Consider the following 21,204-nt stretch of genomic DNA (forward strand, 5'->3'; position numbering starts at 1 on the left):
CACTTGTTCGCCATTATGAAAACAGCTGATGACCAGGTATATATCGCCCTCTGGGGAAGAGGCGATACCGGCGTGTCAACCAAAACAGTTATTGACGACTATGTCATACAAGACATACAAAACGGGGCAGGATATGTAAATTTGAAAGGAAGCTAAAAGTAAATTCCTATAATACATTCCACCTTGGAGAGGGATTTTAGTGGAGCAAACGAGACGCCGAAGACCAAACGATTGCCTGTGGGTGACACCACACTAATTGTCTTTGCACACTGCACTATTACACTTCTGTGCACATCTCGTTGAGCAGAAAAACACACACAAAGCTGCTACATCCTCCATGCCCCCATTAAGTGGCAATAGTGCAGAAAAAGCAACCCCAGAGAGCCACCATGTAGACACACAGCATAATCACCAACTCCATCGGGTAGCCGCTGCGAATGGCCACACGTCTGAACCCTGAAATATTGGTACCAGCGCACCGTAAGTCGTGCATGACGTCACACTGTTGGACAGTGCAGCCGATGAGGAATTAATAAATCCCTCATATGTATATGTATTGTGTTTAAAAAATTTTACTATCTATTGCAGCACCAAGGTGGCAGTGCTCCTGCAGCTGAAATGTTTAGTGATATGATCTGTACCCAGTGCCTCCCCAAACATGAGTTCCTTGCTTATTTTGTGGGTCTAGCAGGTGAGTACAAATATGGTTGCAAAGGATTAAAGGCGGGTTCACACGTGCCAATTTGCAACTGAAATTGCAAGTCAGTAGAGTTTCCAACTGAATATTGATGCCTAGCAACTGGAGAAATCAGTTGCAAAACAAGACCAACATGTTGGTCTTGTAAATTCAATTTGCGACTTTATTTACATTGTGACATCACTGAGTAAACTTTGAAAATGTGGTGTTGATGTAGAAAAGATGATGTTAGAGTTGGTGAGGGAGAATTATATGGTAATAAAAAGCTTGTGCAAATCATTGTTTGACAAAATAGGTACCACTCTCTAAGAACTGTTTCCCTCAATGCAATGTTGTTGGAGGTGAGGATTGAAGACTTGTCAGGATTTTATTTGATTGCAATTGTGCATGGTCTTCTTAAGATTAGTGTGTGGTAGACACTCCTTTATTTCCTTCTACTTAGCCAGGGACGTATCCATGGGCATTTTCTTTTCTGTTGACTCTTCTGGTACGCCTAAAGAAGATCAAGAACTGCTTAGGCATTGTCACTGGAGGAAGACGTCTTGGCAGGTAGCTGTTTGTTTACATTCACTTCCTACCAAGGGGCCAATTAGTCAATACTTTCCAGTCGCTATGTGTGATGTTTTCTGATTAGAAGGGCTCAGTCGATACTTCTAGCAACTTGCAATTTCAGTTGCAATTTGGCATGTGTGAACCTGCCTTAAAATATCAGTAAAAATTATAATTTGTGTTCATGGAAAAGCATGATGCCAGTGGCTGATATTCTTTTCTAAGTATGATTGATCACCGAGTCTATCACGGTATATTATGCTGTAGTCTTGCAAGTTTTCCATTCAGATATCCACTGAACACACTGTTAGTTACCATTTCTACACATACTCATACATTATGGCCTATTAACTATGAGTAGGAATGTATTTTTGTTATGACTGATTGGACAATTAATTACCTATATGTGGGAGCAATTGTATGCCAGCAGTAGCTTCTTTGGTGGGAATGTTACTGTTGTATTTGATATCAGAGAGTTACATTGTTGAGGCAACCATATGTTTATGATACTCAGGATACTGATCAAGATGCACTGTGTTATTTGTCACACTAGCACAATGTAATGTAAAGTGGTTTCATATTGTTTCATGCACAAAGTACACCCTCAACTTCAGTTTTTTTTTTATTGTCACCATCATTTTGTGTTGTCAGGACTAGCATTTGCACACTAAATTGGAGCACTGCTAGTAATGATAACTATAATGCATTTATTTATTGATTTTTCCTCCTTACAGTGACTGCTATAGTAGAAGAAGAGGCAAAGACTAAAATTGACAATGAAAATTCTCCCAGTAAGAATACTCAGGTGAGCTTCTTCATTAATTCTATTGTATATTGAATGTTTTTAGTATTTAGATATACAGTCTGGGCAAAAAATTATTGCATTAATAGTTTTTGGTTATACATTTCATGTCAGATCCCCCAAAAACATGCAAATTCTAACTCTACCCAATACTTAGTACTTTATTGCATTTCCTTTTTTTCTTGAGCATCTCTCTGAAACGATTTGGCAAACTATCAGCAAAATTTTTAAGTGTTGCAGGCTTGAAGTCTGCCCAACAATTGTGAAGTTCTTTTTGCAGCTTGGAGGGTGTGGAGGTGTCATGATCTCATAATATGGCCTTAATTAAAACCCATAAATTCTGTATTGGAGAAAAATCTGGTGAATTGCAAATCCAATCTTTTATGGTGTTGATTTCACAATTATCTAGCCATTCTTTGACAATTTTAGCAGTATGAGCTGGTGCCCTCATCCTGTTGAAAAATTTACCTTTGGTTTTCTTAAATGATGACTCAAGATTATCCATTAAGATTTAACAAATTATGACAAAAAAATATTTTTTTCAATTCCTGCTTATTATTGTAGGAAAATTATTCAGAATTCATATGGTATATGAATAATGGGTTTATGCGTATGGTAACACTCATTCTGACGTGTTTAAAGGGACATGAGTAGCATACGCCAAGAGGTGGGTGTGATGCAATAAACATTCTCTAAGCATTGTAGTATATTACCTGTTTTTCCTTGGCATTTTACCACTAATATTGGTCTCTGTGATGAGGCTCCACCCCTCAAATTGCTCGCCTCCTTCCTGCCTTGCCATACACCACCTTGCCAATGTGGCAAAGAAAGGCAAAGGGGGGTGGTTATGTCACGCTCCTGCTTCCAGGCTCTCACGCTTTTTTTTTTTTTTTTTTTTTCCTGCATCATGGAGAATAAACAAAATAGGCTACAGCAGCAGATGTGAGGGATGAAGGAAAAGAAGAGAGAATAGGAGATAAATGAAAAGAAGAGGGAAGAGATGATGACTCAGTGGCAGATGAAGCTGAGGTGTTTGGCATGCCAGGGAAGGAGATTTTGGAGGGATAGGACAGGAAGAGGATCTCAATTTCAATAGCAGAAGCTAAGAAGATGAAATCAAGAAAAAGAAAATTAGAAAATACATGAGGAGGAGGATAAGAGGAAAGCAGAGGGAGAAACGTACATACCTGGAGGTGCCGATCTTGATAAGGACTAAAAAATTTACTTGGAGAGGATTGTTACATAGAGAACAGGGAAGGTGCCCACTGACGGTTAAAGTAAACCATAATTCTTTGAAATAGTATTCTTAGGACATCCACCAGTGAGCTAAATCTACCTGCAAAGGCACAAAGAACCAGAGCCAGGAATTATGACATTGTCACCACAAATGAAGTACTTAATATGTGCAGTTTCTTTATAGATCAACATACAACATATAATAAATTTACTAATTTTGATAAACATATAGCGTACGTCCTAAAATTGTAAAAATTTTAAAGAGCCATATCTCAAAACATGATTTTTCAAGATGTAAAAACTGTATAAAATCAACCATTATACATGGTACCTTGAAACTTGGGTGTACTTTTTGACAGGGATTGGGATAACATTTTGTCAGACCGGTTTTTGCCTAAAGTGATTAGACAGTTTTTAATGAGGCAAAATAACAGCTTTTCATGCTCTTTTGATGACATCATGAAATGCGAAAACTTTAAAAAATCATATCTTATGACATGAAGAAATTGAAAAAAAGCATTCTCTACATTTCTTTAGGCATCCTTTAAGTATGTCCATGCCAGAGCACATTTTAAAAGAACTTGAAATAAGGCATGTATGACAATTTGAATGCAACTCTATGCATGACATCATTACTACATGTATATCATATTCATATTCATACTTATCAAAGACATCTAGTAGCTAATAATATTCTGAAAATTTCAAGTCTTAAATCGTTAACTTTTTTTTATTAATTTTTCAAATCTCGATTGCAGCATGCCCCTAAGGGTTCAAAATACTCTTCTTTAGTGATAGTAGTGTTTGTAGGGAACACAACAAGATCACCAAAACCATTGAAAGTAAAACATCCCCAAACCATTAAAATCTGAGGGTACTATTTTTTTAGTGTAGTGGGGATCATTGGGATCAGAGTCTGGGTGTTTGTACACTCTGTTAGATGTTGTACCACTCATGCAAAGTGCTTTCATCAGACCACACTACTGTATGCCACTTATCTAAAGTCCAATTTTTATTTATTTATTTATTTATTTATTTATTTTTTTTATTTATTTATTTTTTTTTTTTATCAAACTGGATCTTTTTTCTTTTGCTGTGAGGTGGCTTTTTTATTTTATTTATTTTATTATTATTTTTTTTTTTTTATTTAATTAATTGTTTTTTGTTTATTTATTTATTTAATTAATTAATTAATATATTTATTTATTTTATTTATTTTTTTATTTATATTTTTATTTATTTATTTATTTATTTTAATTTATTTATTTATTTTATTTATTTATTTTTTTTTTATTTATTTATTTATTTTTTTTTTTTTGCCCGATAACTGCAGTACCCAAGGTCACGGTGCAAAGTACAGGCAACCCCGTTTAACAAAGTTTCACACAACGAAATTTTGCTACAACAAAGATTTCATTTTACTACCATCTGCTTGTTTAATGAACACCAAACTCACTTTAACAAAGTTTTATCCAGGAAATTTTTTCCAAGTTTGAAAGCCCCGCCGTATCATGCAAGCCGACAAGTTTTTGAATACACCAGGAGCCGCAAATACTAAGGCCTGCCTCAGGAGAAATCCTGGGACACTTGTAGAATCAAGATCAAGATCAAGATCAAGCCTCTCGTGGACAACACATGCACCACTCACTCCCCATAACAGCGTCAGCAGCAGCTCGTCTTCACTCGTTCAACTTACCACCAAAACACCCTGCAATGTGGCCTAGCATTCCTAAGAAGACCAGGAAGTCTCTTACTCTCAAAGTGAAGCTGGATATTATTCACAGACATGAGAGAGGCGAGAAAACTATAGCACCATCTTGACTCCATATACTGTCTCTACTATTTTCAAGTCAGCAGACTCTATTAAGAAGGCTGGTGAGACTGTATCTTCCTTGCAAGCTAAAAGAACCACCTGAACTCGTGGCTCTACAATGGATAAAATGGAAAGTCTTTTGGAAATGTACATAAGTTTTGTATGCGGTACAATGATGCACCCTTTGTTTACATTCTACAGGTTGCCGGTTAGTGTCTTTCCCGTTTCACTCTCCCTCCCTTCATAAATTTAAGATCATCAACATTATAAAGTTACGTACATACATACATTATTGTACATTATAATCACTTAGATTAAATTTAACTGCCTAAATGTTAAACTTCATAATTTTTACTTTCATTAAACCTTTTACTGTACTATGATGCACTCTACCTTTGTTTACTCTCAATGGAAGTTCAAGTCAGGAGTTGAACTTGTTATAATCGGTTCACTTTACAAAGTTTCGCTTAATGAAATGTTTTTTTTAGGAACGTAACCCCTTCATTAAGCAGGGGTTGCCTGTATCATGAACAGTACAGAGAGAGAGGCACCAGCTAATAAGTCAGGATTCCCTTCCTTAATTTGGCATCCTGAGAAGTGTTCTTGTCCTCTCGGGTACCTTATGTGGCCTACCAGTTGGCTTTTGTGGGAGCGGTAAATTTTTGCTCCCACCAACTTTTACTTTTTTGTATGAGCTCCTGCACAGTAGAGAGTTTAAGGCCTTTTTCAATGCAGATTTCTTTGTTGCTAATACCTGCTTTATGGAGATGAGTGATAGCTTGAATAGTTTTTTCATCAGTGTACTTTCCATCCATGTCCATTAATCTGTGATGCATAAGAAAAGTGCAATAATAGTGTGGAAAGCAGGAAATAAAACAAGGCAGTACCAAACTTCCATTCCCTTTGACAATTCAGAATGGCCTGAACATTGTCTCTTGGCAGCAAGAGGGTGGAAAGGGGTGTACCTCGCTGCTAGACATAAAATATGTCACACCCCTCATGGCTTTGTTGCAGGAAAAGAAACACAGTCAGCTTGTAAAGTCACCACGTTATTCCCTAGATGCGGTGACTTTTTGCGCAGACTTATATAGAAGAGGAAAAACTTTTTTTTTTTTTTTTTTTTATGGAAGAAGGGAAATTGGCCAAGGGCAACAAAAATATAACAATAAAGGCCCACTTGATTGTCAATTCCCTAAAAGGTTAGTAGAGTTTGCCAAAAGTCTGAGACAAATGTCTTGAAATCTCCCTCTTAAAAGAAGTCAGGTCAAAGGGAGATGGAAATACAGAAGCAGGCAGGGAGTTCCAGAGTTTACCAGAGAATGTTATGAATGACTGAGAGTATTGGTTAACTCTTGCATTAGAGTCAGGCAGAATAGGGATGAGAGGAAGAAGAAAGCCTTGTGTAGCGAGGCCGCAGGAGGGGGAGAAGCATGCAGTTAGCAAGATCCGTAGAGCAGTTAGCATAAAAATGGCAATAAAAGATAGTAAGGAATGCAACATTCCAGCAGTGAGAAAGAGGCTGAAGACAGTCAGTCAGACCAGGGGAGTTGATAAGATGAGAAGCCTTTAATTCCACCATATCTAATAAAACTGTGCAGGTGGAACCCTCCTACACACATGTGAAGAGTACTCCATACATAGATGGATAAAGCCCTTATACAGAGTTAGCAGTTGGAGGGGCAAGAAAAACTGGTGGAGATGCCTCAGAATGCCTTACATCATAGAAGCTGTATTAGCCAGGGATGAGGTGTGAAGTTTCCAGTTTAGTTAATGTGTAAAGGACAGACTGAGGATATTCATTGTAGAAGATGGGAACAGCTGAATGTCATTGAAGAAGAGGGGATAGTTGTCTGGCAGGTTGTGTCGACTTGATAGATGAAGGAATTGAGTTTTTGAGGCATTGAACACTAAGTTTTCTCTGCTCCAATCAGAAGTCTTAGAAAAGACATGAAAAAGTGTAGGGTGGTATCATCAGCATAGGAGTGGATTGGATAAGAAGTTTAGTTAAGATCATTAATGAGTAATAGAAAGAGAGTGGGTGACAGTACAAAACCCTGAGGAACACAACTTTTAATAGATTTAGGTTTAGGAAAAGAACAGTGGTCATCTATCACAGCAGCAGTAGAACGGTCAGAAAGAAAACTTAACCCCTTTGACACAATGATATGTATTTTGCATCATGGCAGCTTTCTGCTAAGATGGTGTGGTTTTTTTTTCTTGCTTACTGTATGAGATCTTTCAGAATATAAGTCACACAGGCAATCCCCACTTAACGAACGGGTTACGTTCCTAATAAAATGTTCATTGTGTGAATTTTCGTTAAGCGAACCAATTATAACAAGTTTGACCCCTGACTTGAACTTCCATTGAGAGTAAATAAAGCAAGAGTGCATCATAGTACAGTAAAAGGTTTAATGAAAGTAAAAATTATGAAGTTAAACATTTAAGCAGTTTAATTTAAGTCATTATAATGTACACTAATGTATGTATGTAAGTAACTTTATAATGTTGATGATCTTAAATTAATGAAGGGAAGGAGAGTGGAGCAGGAAAGACGCTAGCCGGCAACCTGTGGCATGTAAACAAAAGATGCATCATTGTATCGCATACAAAACTTATTTACCACATTTCCACAAGGCTTTCCATTTTATCCATTGCAGAGTCACGAGTGCAGGTGGTTCTTTTAGCTTGTAAGGAAGATACAGTCTCACCAGCCTTTTTAATAGAGTCTGCTGACTTGAAAATAGTAGAGACAAGTAGATGGAGTCAAGCCATGGTGGTGAGCAATGCTATTAGTTTTCTCACCTCTCTTGTGTCTGTGAATAATATCCAGCTTCACTTTGAGAGTAAGAGACTTTCTGGTCTTCTTGGCAACGCTAGGCGACACTGCAGGGCGTTTTGGTGGCATGTTGAGCATCAGCTTGCGTGATATGGCGGTGCTTTCAGACTTGGAAAAAATTACCTGGATAAGATTTTGTTAAAGCGAGTTTGGTGTTCGTTAAACGAGCAGATGGTAGTAAAAGGAAACGTTCGTTGTAGCAAAATTTCGTTGTATGAACCTTCGTTAAGCGGGGGTTGCCTGTATATATATATTTGTAAGGAGGAGGTAGTAGACACCTACTGAAACGATAATTTACTCCCAGCGAGATCTAATAGCACTAGTTCATGGGGTGCTGTGAACTCTCCTTTAAAGCTAGTTGTGATCTCACTGAATGTTTCCCTTTGTGTCTCACTATTCAAGGGGGCAGTCACAGTCTGCCCTCTTGCTTATCACAAAACTAAATGTACTTACCACATGCACACCCTTCACTTAAAATTCATAATAAAAAAATGGCGACTTCAAATTCAGCCTTGGAGTCCCCATCTGGGAAGGGGACCAGAAATGTCCCCAGGTTAGACTGCTCTCTCATTGGCGACCCAGAATGTCTTGAAACCTCCCTCAACTTTTTCTTCATTAACTTTTGCAACATTCACAGTCTTAGATCTAATTTCCAATCTGTAGAACACCACCTCTCCTCTACTAAACCTCATCTTCCTTTCTTCACTGAAACACAGCTGTCTGAGGCAACTGACAGTAGCCCCTTCTCTGTTACCTCTTACTTTCTTTATTCTCATTTTCGTTCCAAAGCTGGATGTTGCATCTATGTGTGCAACGACTTAACCCTTTCCTCGGCAGAAATGAGTATACACTCAACCCTCGATTTGCCGGACTAAAAGGGGGGAAGGCTTGTCCGGGAATGGCAAATGTCCGGCAATGGAAAATGTCCGGGGGTCTACCCCCTTGCCGGACTTTACCCTATACAGGTTGAACCCCGCTTTAACGGCACGCGATTTACCGGAATCCCGTGTTTAACGGCAAAAATTTCCGGTGGGAACATAGTGTTGTCTTTAACGACATTTCGGCACCTGCACCAGCTGTACCAGGAAGTTGGAAAATAAATCAGACGTTTTTTGTTCAGAAAAACAAAACTGAGGGAGAAGAAAGAGACTTTGCACCAGATGTGGAAGACAAGAGAAAGAAAAATAAAAGAAAGGCAGGATCAGGAAGAATAGAAGTAACAGGAGGTGCCGAGGCAAAGGCAAAACCTCCGACGACCATCATCATCATCATCATCATCATCTCACCACGTGGGGCCGTAACACATGCCAATGCCGCCGACACACATCTGTACTGTTTTTTTTATTAGCATTTACCTTACTGTAGATATATTGATGGTAGATATCTGATCCCGTGTGGTCTAGTGGCGGCTTCAGTAGTACAGTAGTACAGTAGTAGTACAGTCCAGTACTAGACGTGTATGTCCGCCCGCGCTGCCATCTATAGTGCCCGATTTGCGAACTTTGTCTGGCGCGGTAGTTTGAAATCGACTTGTCCCGGACTTTTTTTTTTTTTTTTTTTTTTTTCCACAGACTCTTGTCCGGCAAATCCGAAATCCGGCAAATGGAGGTCCGGCAAATCGAGGGTTGAGTGTACTCGTTTTCACTAAATGTTCCGTTTTCAGTCGTCGACGAGTATACTCATTTAAAACTTGACCTTCAAAAACCAGCCACAGACGTATATACTCGTCGATTCTGGACCTTTCTAAGCCATTCTACGTGTGAAACGAGTATTCTCGTCAAATTATACGCCTGGCAGAGGCGACAGGGAGGAGCGGTGGGATTTCAAGGACGCTCTTACTAGACTTGCTCTGGCAACCACTGTCACCACATGGGTGTTGTTTTCATTCACATTACCATTCATTTTTTGTACCCTTTTCAAATCATTTACACCCCAAATGTCTAGTTCTGAGGAAGATAGCGGATATGAACCTTCCCTCAGAAGTTTGAATACTTCTGATGACACTGCCAGTTCATCAGACGTTGAATATTTTTTGACAAGTGAGGAGGAGGGAGGTGAGGGGAGAGCTTGGAGTTTATAGGAAGACGAGTTAACTCGTATATGTCTACAAAGGTATTTTCAAAATAAAAAGTTAACCACAAAAATGGGGAAAAACAGTAATTACAAGCTGTTTTCATAATCAGCATGAAAAATACTATATAGAATCAAAATAAAAAAAAAAATTAGTCTGAAAAAGAAACGTTTTTAACTAAAAAATTGTTGGGGAAGGGGTTAACTTGCTCTCATGCCCACGCTCTTGAATCTTCTGAGTTTTCCACCATCTGGCTTAGATTCAACAGTCATTCTAACTAAATTTATTTGTGCTGTCTATCTCTCCTCTAACTCCTCTGACTATAGTAAATTCTTTGACTATTTAACTTCCAAAGTGGAGCACATTCTGTCCCTCTACCCTTTTGCGGAGATCTCCATCCTTGGAGATTTCAATGTTCATCAGCTTTGGCTTTGCTATCCCTTCACTGCTCATCCTGGTGAACTAGCCTTCAACTTTGGTATCCTCCATGACCTAGAGCAACTGATGCAACACCTTATTCATATCTCTGACCGTCATGCAGATAAGCCCAACATTCTTGATCTTTTCCTCACCTCTAATCCTTCAGCTTATGTTGTTACCCTATCTTTTCCGTTAGGTTCCTCCAATCACAATTTAATTTCTGTTTCTTGTCCTATTTGTCCAATCCCTCCTCAGGATCCCACAAAGTGGAGGTACCTCAGGCATTTTGCCTCTGCCAGATGGGGGAACCTGAGGAGGTATTATGCTGATATTCCCTGGAATGATTACTGTTTTGCATGTCAGAGAACCATATCTGTGTGCTGAACACATAATGGAGGTGATACTTGTAGTGTCTGCCATGGAGGCGTACATTTCTCATTCTTTTTCTCAATCTAAACCTAAACCTTGGTTTAACACAACCTGTTATCGTGCTATACATGATAGAGAGGTTCCCCACAAAAGGTACTTTGGCCTTCCATCTCCTGAATCTCTTGCACTTTATGTTTCTGCCCTGAATCAAGCCAAATCTGGCCTTCAACTTACCAAACACTCCTTTATAAATAGAAAATGTCAAAATCTTTCAAACTCTAACTCCCCTCGTGACTTGTGGCACCTGGCCAAAAACATCTCTAATAACTTTACTTCATCTTTCTCTCCTTTATTTCATCTTAATGGCACCACTGCCATCTCATCTGTTTCTAAAGCTGAACTCTTCTCTCAAAACCTAACTACTCTATTTTGAAGGATTCTTATCTTGTCCCACCCTCTCCTGCTCTCTCTGACTATTTCATGCCTTCAATTAAGATTCTTCATAATGATGTTTTCCATGCCCTCGCTGGCCTAAACCCTCGGAATGCTTATGGACCTGATGGGGTTCTTCCTATCATTCCCAAAAACTGTGCTTTTGAGTTTGCACCTTGTCTGGCCAAACTCTTTCAACTATGCCTATCGACTTCTACCTTTCCTTTCTCTCACAGTTTTGTTAGATAGGGTGGAATCAAAAGCTTTTTGTCTCATCAATTCCCCTCCTCTGACTGACTGTCTTCAGCTTCTTTCTCACCGCTGAAATGTTGTCTTTTTCTATCTTTTACTGCTCTACAGTAACTCTCTAACTGCTTGCCTCCCCTCTTCCTGTGGGCTCACTGCACAAAGGTTTTTTTCTTCCTCTCATCCCTTTTCTGTCCAACTCTATAATACAAGAGTTAACCAGTACTATTAATCATTCATACCTTTCTCTTGTAAACTCTGGAACTCCCTGCCTGCTTATGTATTTTCATCTTCCTATGACTTGATTTCTTTTATGAGGGAGGTTTAAAGGCATTTGTCCTTGTCTTTTAGCTAATTCTCTACTAATCATTTAATGTTTTGTTGTCCTTCTTGCATAAAAAAAAAAAAATGCTTCTGAACTTAGCAACAGTTTGCTTAGAGCTCAAAGATCTCACCTATCATATCTTCTACACTCCATGAATATTCTTCTTTTTACAGTTAATGACATTACAAATGCCATCACAGCCTCAAGAGATAAAATATGTAATGTCAATGAGATATCTATTAAAATCATTAGAGAAAACAAAGAATTAAAATAAATTTATGGATGGGGATAGTAGATGGAATTAGATGGCTTTAATCATACAGGGACTGCCTTGTGTAGGCGTGGTTGCCTCTTGCAGCTTCATTCTTTTTTTTTATATATATATTCTTATTTTCTTAATTACTCAGTGAACCTCTTCCAAAACTTTTTGATGATCCTGTTAAAGACAGAGTTTTTCCAGTTATTTTAAGATAGCAAAAGCCATCCCTATTCATAAATTTGGAAGCAAAGCAAATGTTTCTAACTACCATGCAATTTCCATCCCTGTATTTTCTCTAAAATATTTTAGTGGTTGATGAAAAACACATTTTAGACTATCTCAATAAACACAATATTTTAAATAATAGACAGTTTGGTTTTCATCCAGGGCTAAACACTTTTGATGCTGTAAATAAATTTACTTCTGACCTATACATTGCCCTAGATGATAAGAAATCAATCATCTCTGTTTTTATTGACCTAAGCAAAGTTTATGACAGTTCCCCATAACATTCTTTTAGATAAATTACATCATTATTGTATTCAAAGATGTGTACACCAATGGTTCAAATTTATTTATCTAATAGTTATCACTTTACATTCAATCCTCCGCTAACGTGCCTAATTGATGCATCTATCACTGCATGATAGCCAAAATTGCATTAGCTGAAGTGAAGAACCAATGGTAATGATTCATATTGACTCTAGGACATACAAGTTGTCATTTTTGTCACTTTTTGCCTAGTTTTTATATATATTAGTATAAAAATGAGGAAATAATATAATATAAAAACTTAATCAAGGATCATAATAATATCATATAATTTTATAGCATTTTATTTACCATATTTGACTATGAGATACACCCAAATTTCGACAGGTCAAATTTAGGAAGAAAATTTTCTTGGTATTTAAGTATAGTACACAGTTGAAAGAAGTCTAGCAACACATTACACAAATAGAAAACGTTGCTGCAGTAGCAATATCATCCTCAAGTTCTGTTCAATGTGGGGCTGAGCAGTGAAGGTTATGTTTATCTTTCCTTGCACTCTTCATTTGGTTTTCTTGCTGTTGCCAAACACGTATAATTTTTTCTGTAGGTGGTGCCCAAAAGCCCTTGGCTGCTGGTCTATTGCCATGCTCCTTGGCATAGTGTACCACTTATAACTTGTAGCTTGATCTTTTTCTTCTTGCTGCCATAAAAGTGAGGGTGTTGATGTGTTTTGTAGTGATCATGAACTTGTAGTTACTCCTCACCGCCAGATGGATTCCAATCACCTGATATTTATAAACATTTGTCACAGCCTCACAGGTTAGACTGCTTTTATATTTATGATAATTCATTTTAAAGTAATAAAACTGGTAATGATAATACAAGCAATAGAATAATGATGCATGCAGTTAGGGTAGGTAAAAGTACTGGAAAAAGGTGTGTCCTAAATGCTGTTAGATATGGTATCTCATTGTAGGTAATAAGGAATTAAGGTGGATGAGTAGATTGGGGAAATATGTTAAGAACTATGCCTCAATAAAAGTATGAAGAGAAGTTTAGTTATCACATGCTGTCATAACACGGGAGCTTTTTGAATGATAGGCGCACGATAGCAGTATCATATTTGACAACATATAGGATGCATGGGTATATAAGATGCATCCCCATTTCAGCAGGTCAAATTTAGGAAAAAAAAATTTAGTGTACTTAAGCATATACTGTTGAAAGCAACACATTATACAAACAGAAAACATGGTCAGTTTGTAGTTTCACCCAACCATTGAATCTGGAATGTAGCTTATGTTTTTTTCTGGTGAGAAATGATTGATGGTATATGTCATATCTGTTGCAGATGAATATTTTTCAAGATATTGTTTTTAAATTTCAACTTATGCCTAACTCTCATTCCCAACAATCTTAGGGGATCTATGGGAAATTGCAGTTATTGGGTGGGGGGAACATTACATGAAGTAATATGAACTGCAAAAGAAAATCACCAAAAAACTCTAAAAATGCTTTGATAGTGGCAGCAGAAGGTAGATGCAGTGGCCCAGCTTGTTTACCAGATTGTTTACATTGAGCAGCATTGCCAATGCTATGCTTCCAGCTATTACGCCATGCCCCACAAAGCATACTAGACAAAACCCAATCTTAAAACCAACCAATGACATCCTCATGTTCTGGCCTATATGGTGCTGGGCAATGAATGTCATGTTTACTTTTCCTTGCATTCTTCATTTGGTCATCTTGCTGTTGCCAGACATGTTTAATTTTTTTCTGTAAGTGATGGCTTAAAAGCTTTTGCTGTTGCTGTGTTGCCATGCCCCTTGGAATAATTTACCACTTGTAGTTTGTAGGAGATTGTGTAGTTCAATCTTTTTCCTCCTGCTACCAGTGCTATATGACCTAGGCTGTTGCAGCACCTAATGGAATAATTTCCATTTGCATTTATCCTCCTACTGCCATTACGATGATGGTGTTGATGTGTTTTGTTATGATCAGATTGGATGTATAGTTGGGGGATAGCCTTTGCAACAGCAAACCAGATGTTGTTTTCTCTTTTATTGCTGGTTTATTATTTTTTTTCACAAGCAACTTTTATTTATCTGTTTTCTTCTTTTCTCTCACTATCAGTTTTATGATCATGAACTTGCTGTTGAGTCAGGTTTCCAACCTATCTGCTGATATTTATAGATATGCGTCAAAGCCTCATAGGTTGGTTAGATTGCTTTCATTTTGACAAAAATTAGTTCTTAAAGTAGAAATACTTGTAGTAATAATAATAATAATAATACCAACAATAAAATAATGATGCATGCAGTTAGAATAAGTAGAGGTACTGATTGTGTGTTAGGTTAGTGAGTGTCATAGAGAAGATAAGCCTATGGGAAGCCTCAACTTTGTATGGTAGATGCAGAGATTTTTTGAGCCAAAATTTTGGGAAAATACAATAATTTCTTGCATGATATAATTAGATATGTGCAGCTTTTTAAGTATACGCAATAGTGGAAGGCGCAATAGCAGAGGGTTATGTGTATGTTATAAGCAACTCTTGATTAATGCCAGGGTTACATTCCTGAAGACGTCACATTATTCAAAATCATGTTATTCACATAATTTTCCCATAGAAAACAATGGTTTAAAGGGAGTTACGTTCTTGCCACTGGAAAATTCTCCTAACTTGGGAGATTTTTTCTCAAACCTTAAGAAAAATATTAATAAATTGCAAGGTCAGGGAAACAATAAGAACACACTATCTCATTTTATTAGCTCTAATAGTATGGAATGTGCTCTCCCTCAGTCCCATCGCATAGAGCCATAGACAATCACCGAGCATAGCAGTCTAACCCTTCTAACTTCTTTTCAATAGCTACAGTCCTCCTTGATTTCTTGGAATCACTTTCCTGTTAGAGATGCTTAGATGCCATATTATAGGATATAAGATGAAAATGCAAAAAAAAATATCCACTCACACACTGCAAGTTAACTTCAGCCTGAGGAGTGAGGACTGTGTGAAGAAACAGCTGAACGTCTCAAAACTATCACTTAATGTTATTAAGTCAACTCTCTGGTGTATCCAAACTCTTTTATTGCTACTTATATGTTCAGGCACTTAAATAACAACTACATGCCATAACACAACCTCATGTTTATTCTACATGAAACAAGCACACCTTGAATTTATTTCACATAAGACAATGAATACATTGTCTCCTTGTGTCTGACAGTGACTAAAAAATCAACCACCTGTATGCAAGTTGATGCACTGTTTTCTTATTCCTCTCTGCAGTAGCCATCTTCACACCCCATTTTTTTACTGACACTCATTTCAGCTACATGCACTGTTTTTGTTTCCACTGTCGGTAGTTTTTTCTTTCTATCAAGATGTCTTCTCATGTGGCTTTTCCACCATCTCCTGCTGAAAGTTACATGCTGGAGGAAGGCGCAAGTTACCCAACAGATGGTGTTATGTTTATCACGGGCAGCCCACGGTCCGGAGCAGACAGTTCTAGCGTCTCAGGGACTCCACTGCTCACTGCCTTCTCATCAGGTTCCTCTAAAAAATTGTGTGCACATCAGGAATGCAGCAGGGCTCTTCCTAATGTCTCCTATGATCTTTGTACTGTATGTATTACGTGTTGTGGTTCCTGTACTGTTTCTTCAAGGTGTACGGAATGTGCAGGCTGGGATGTCATGGTGGTGGATTCAGCCAGGATTTATCAGGCTAAGTTAGAGTGGTGCTGTACCATATATGGCTCCATGCATTTATATGTAAATGGTAAAATACCTAGGTCATATTTTCAGGAAGAGTCAAGGATTACATTTGGCACAGATGAATCTTCCTCTAAGACAACACAGGTAAATTTAAATTCCTTCAGGAATTAACCCTCTCATTGCTATTTGACACATCTTTCCTTGATCACTAACCACTGAAATATTTCTTCGTATTCCAGAGCAACCTACAAACATCCTTGTGGCTAGAGAATGTAAAACCTATCCTTGTGATCCTTATTTTTTTTTTTTATTACAGACACTTATAAGAAAAATCATATACATTGTTTTTGTGCTGAGAATTGTTGTATATCACAGGGAAAGGGTTAATACAGTATGGTATATGGAATGTAACCCAGTGTTTGGAAAGTTTCGAGATATCAAGATTACATAATTCAATTGAACTTTATTTTCAGGATGAAGTAAAGAATGAAGAAAAAAAAGTTTGGCATCAAAGTGAAAACATTAAGGAAATGGAATCTAAGGAAGATTCAAAGGAAACTGGTGCTGAGAAATCTCAAAAATCAGGTATTGTGTTGCTTATCTTATACTTCAATGATTCACATACATACAGATATAAATATCCTTAGTCATTTAAATTGTATTTATTTTTATATCAGTCTCTATAGTGGAAGTGACAAATATTTTTTGGAATTATTTAAAGAACTAAGATATTATAGAAATACATACAGTGGTCCCATAAGATATGAGTTTAATTTGTTCCATGATGGAGCTCATATTTCAATTTCATCTTAACTCAAACACATTTTCCCAACTGAAATTAGTCGAAATGCCTTAATCTGTTCTAGGCCTCCCCCAGAAGAAAAAAATAAATTATGTTTTTGGTAAGAAAAAGGTATTTATGAATATTGTATAAAACCTAATAAAACTTAACAAAAGAGAATATAAATGAATAAACTGGTTTTATAAAGCATATTTATCTTGGAGGTCAAAGGTGCTTTCCTTGAGACATTAGCCCCAACGCACCACTGCATATTGCTCTTCCCTCCCTTCACTTGGGGCTGTCGATTAGCTGAAGGTCACCCACAGGAGAATGGATGTTTTTTGATCAAGCAAGATTTTGTTGATGATTCTGTACTAAACACTAAACATTATTTTTTATTTATTTATTTATTTTATTTTTTTATCTATTTATTTTTATTTATTTATTTTTTTTTTTTTTATTTATTTTTTTATTTATTTATTTATTTATTTATTTATTTTTATTTTTTTCTTTATTGATTTTTTTTTATTTATTTATTTATTTATTTATTTTATTTATTTTTTTTTTTATTTATTTATTTATTTATTTTTTTTTTTTTTTTTGTGTGTGTGTGTGTGTGTGTAGGAAAGAGGGCCAGCTAAGGGCCCAAAAGAAAGAAATAGAAAATAAATTAATGAATTAAAAAAAGACTCATGAATGCTGCTTCTGTACAAGAAAAAAAAGCGTCAGCCAAAATTAGGGAGCAAATGCCTCGATACCTTGATAGAATAAACAAAGTTCTAAGTAGGCAAGAGGAGGAAAGATAACAGAGTCCACAGAGGTTTGTTCCCATGTGGGATTTAAGCATGGGTCAAAGAGGTAGGTGGAGATGGGATTAGTTTGTTTAACTTTGTGCCTCTTCAATTACTCTTTCACTATAAACTCTCGCTTAATTGCTTAACTTGTTCTTTGTACTCTCATTGCTATACTTTTTTTTTTTTTTTTTTTTTTTTTTTTGTCCAAGAAGGTTTGGTTCATCCTCCTTTTCAGAATGTTTCAGAAGTGAGTTAGGTATGTCATTACATAGTGCTTTTTGCTTAGGACCAATTGTCAGACAAAAGAAATTTAGCTATTTCACTGCACATAAAGCAAAAAGAAAAACGCTAGAACCACACAAGAAATGCCTCAACGGTGGGAAAAAAAAAAAAAGTGGACTGAACGCGTTGGATGCTGCTGGGTGTTGCTATGCCAAATAGTGGAGATGTACCTGGAGCTAGCTCATAACCCAAGTTTTGGCTGGCAGGTCAGAACAAAAAACTTGACAGAGCAACAGCTCATATCTCAAGATTACTCATAAGTCAAGGTGATCATAACTCAAGGTTCCACTGTATTTCGTTAACACATGCACAGGTTTTACAGGTTTCCCTCACTATTTGATAGTTTGATATAATTTGCTTATATGATTGTTATGAATTTATACTACTCACTTGTTTTTTTATGTAGGTGCTCATTTAACCGATCACCACTAAACTGTAAACAAACACATTGTGATCGTAGCGCCATCCATGCTCAAGCAGCCACCCATCAAAACTCGTTTGCATGATTTATAGTAATCCCTCATCTATCAAGTTTATTACATTCCAGAAACACCTGTAATGGTGAAGATCTGCAAAGTAGGAACAGTATTGCTTAACATCTTCACTCTGGACAGTAAAAAATGGCTCCCAGCACCATATCTAGGCAAGATGGTGGTGAAGAGATACCTGACTCAGAGGCAGCTCTCTCTCTCTCTCTCTCTCTCTCTCTCTCTCTCTCTCTCTCTCTCTCTCTCTCTCTCTCTCTCTCTCTCTCTCTCTCTCTCTCTCTCTCTCTCTCTCTCTCTCTCTCTCTCTCTCTTTGTTTTACAGTACATACACTTAATCTTGGTCATTTTACAGGTTAAAAGTGTATTATGAATACAGCCTATCTTAAAACCTAACCAAAAATACTATAATTTATACTTAAGAGTTATAGATTACAGATTAAATTGCAACAGAATTACAAGTAAAATAACCATACGTTCACACACACTTTGAACTTTTGCAGCCCACACTCGGCAACACTTAGGTTGTCTGGACACTTGTTCCCCGCTAGGAAGGTGTTCCACAAGCGTACATAGCGAGGCAAAACTGCCTCTGGTGGTGGGGTGGGTGGTGTGGTTCTCTCTCTCTCTCTCTCTCTCTCTCTCTCTCTCTCTCTCTCTCTCTCTCTCTCTCTCTCTCTCTCTCTCTCTCTCTCTCTCTCTAGAAATAATGATTACAGTAAGTGATCTTTCATAATAGGTACATACATTAAAAATTTTAGTTTGCCTGCTCTTGGCCATTTTCTCAAGATAACAAATGAGAAAAAAAAAATTTATGGTAAACTAATCTATTTCTTCCATAAGATAATTCCAGGAGGGCACTTTGGTACTTATCCTAATACAGTAGAACCTCAATTTAATGGACCCTGCAGCAATGGACAAAATCCGTTGGTCTGCATTGTCTGGTCTGATATTGGATGCAGCGGACAAAAATGGACTAAGTCCACAGACCCAAATGTTTGTCTTATTGTCTAAAATTTGCAGGAGAAGCCTACTGAGACCAGTCAAGTATACACACATAATACCAACATGCACATACATACATATATACATATTGTACCTACAATCTACGATAGTTCAAGGTACACTTTTTTTTTTTTTAATTAATTTTTTTTTTTTTATTATTTATACCATGTGGGCTTTTCACGGGAATTTATGAGCTAAAGGGGATACTTTTTAGGGTACCTCCTATCTCAAAGCCCACCCATTAGGAAACCGTTGCCTTGAGTGAGGAAGCCCAACCTGCACTCAGACCGTGGACAGGATTCGAACCCGTGCGCTTGGAGACCCCTCGGATCCCAAAGCACGCATGGTTCCACTGTACCATGGCCTCATTTATCTGGATTTTGGTTAATCCGGACAGTGTCCAGTTTATAGTTTAATAATTTGAGTCCAGATGGCCAGCAAATGAATTCAAACAATGAGTGCCTTGCACACCTCCAGAAACGGTTAATAGATGGCGATGCCGCTGCAGCAGACGGTTGTAAGCAAGTCCAGGTAACGCAAGTGAACACTGTGTATTGTCTGGTATCAGTGAGCAAGTTTGTGCATTTTTCATTACCTCAGAACTCTTAAATTATGTCCCCTAAGGCTGTTTGGTGTAAGTGAGTGGCCCTAGTTGTGACTTAAAAGATGGAATTAATAAGAAAATTCGAGAAAGAAGCTAGTGTTATGAATGTTTGTGAGGGGTATGTATGGTGTGGCCAAGCAAACTGTGTCAGACATTAATAAATCAAAAGATAGCTGTTAGAATATTCTGCCAAATACTGTAAGAATGCATAATCAAGTAAAAGTTGTAAAGGTGCACCAAGCAAAAATGTAAGGAGTGGAAAAGATGCTGCATTAGATACAGCCATTATGAAGTGGTGTGTGCAGCAGCTTGAAAGGTGGCATAGAAATTGATAAAGAGAATTTCAGGGGGAACGATGGTTGGCTGTGGTGATTCCGCAATTGAAACAGACTTTTTAATGCTACAGTACTGTGGAGGGTGAAGCTGGCAATGCAGACACACCCAGCATCGCATGACATGGCTGTATGTTGTGGTAGTATATTCATTGTACTTCACTTCTATTTTTATTTTTTTCGTTCAGGTATTATCATATTTTGTGGCCTATAAGTCAAATTTTTAAGATCTTTTTATGGTCAAAACTTGGGGTCGACTTATGAGGTAGATAAAAAAATAGCAGCTTTCATATATATTTGCATCAGTAACATCAGGATACTGGAAAACTGCTACTGAACTTGGCCTAAGGGCTGTTTTAACATGCATTATTCTAGTAAGATACAGTAAGAACCGGAAACTACTACTCATGAGGAGTGCACACACTGACACTCTGTAGTAAGTAGGAACAATAAGATACCTACACAATACTGTAGTTTACAACTTTAGAATGTGTTATTGATACAAAAAGCTAAAAACTTAATTGTTTCGTAACAAAATGGTCATGGTTGACTGCTCATTTTTTGCCACCTAGTGACGAGCATTCCATTTGAACAGATGTTTAGATGTAAAATTTTAAATATCATTTTATGTTTTTAAGTATTTTAGATTATTTTAGG

At 37.3% G+C, this 21,204-nt stretch overlaps 1 protein-coding gene across 4 annotated transcripts in view; it reads left to right on the forward strand.

Annotated features, from left to right (window-relative positions):
• Positions 1 to 21,204, forward strand: part of LOC123505632 (putative E3 ubiquitin-protein ligase UBR7) — a 54,811-nt gene that overhangs the window by 23,650 nt on the left and 9,957 nt on the right. For 2 of the 4 annotated variants that reach the window (XM_045257183.1, XM_045257184.1), the window contains exons 5-9: positions 589 to 691; positions 1,981 to 2,051; positions 15,935 to 16,174; positions 16,355 to 16,408; positions 16,738 to 16,849. In XM_045257183.1, coding sequence (XP_045113118.1) covers positions 589 to 691; positions 1,981 to 2,051; positions 15,935 to 16,174; positions 16,355 to 16,408; positions 16,738 to 16,849 — 580 coding nt within the window. The remainder of the gene's footprint in view (positions 1 to 588; positions 692 to 1,980; positions 2,052 to 15,934; positions 16,175 to 16,354; positions 16,409 to 16,737; positions 16,850 to 21,204) is intronic. The other 2 variants (XM_045257186.1, XM_045257187.1) reach the window with 2 other exon arrangements.

This window comes from Portunus trituberculatus, chromosome 18, assembly GCF_017591435.1.
Source record: "Portunus trituberculatus isolate SZX2019 chromosome 18, ASM1759143v1, whole genome shotgun sequence".
Taxonomy (NCBI): Eukaryota; Metazoa; Arthropoda; class Malacostraca; order Decapoda; family Portunidae; genus Portunus; species Portunus trituberculatus.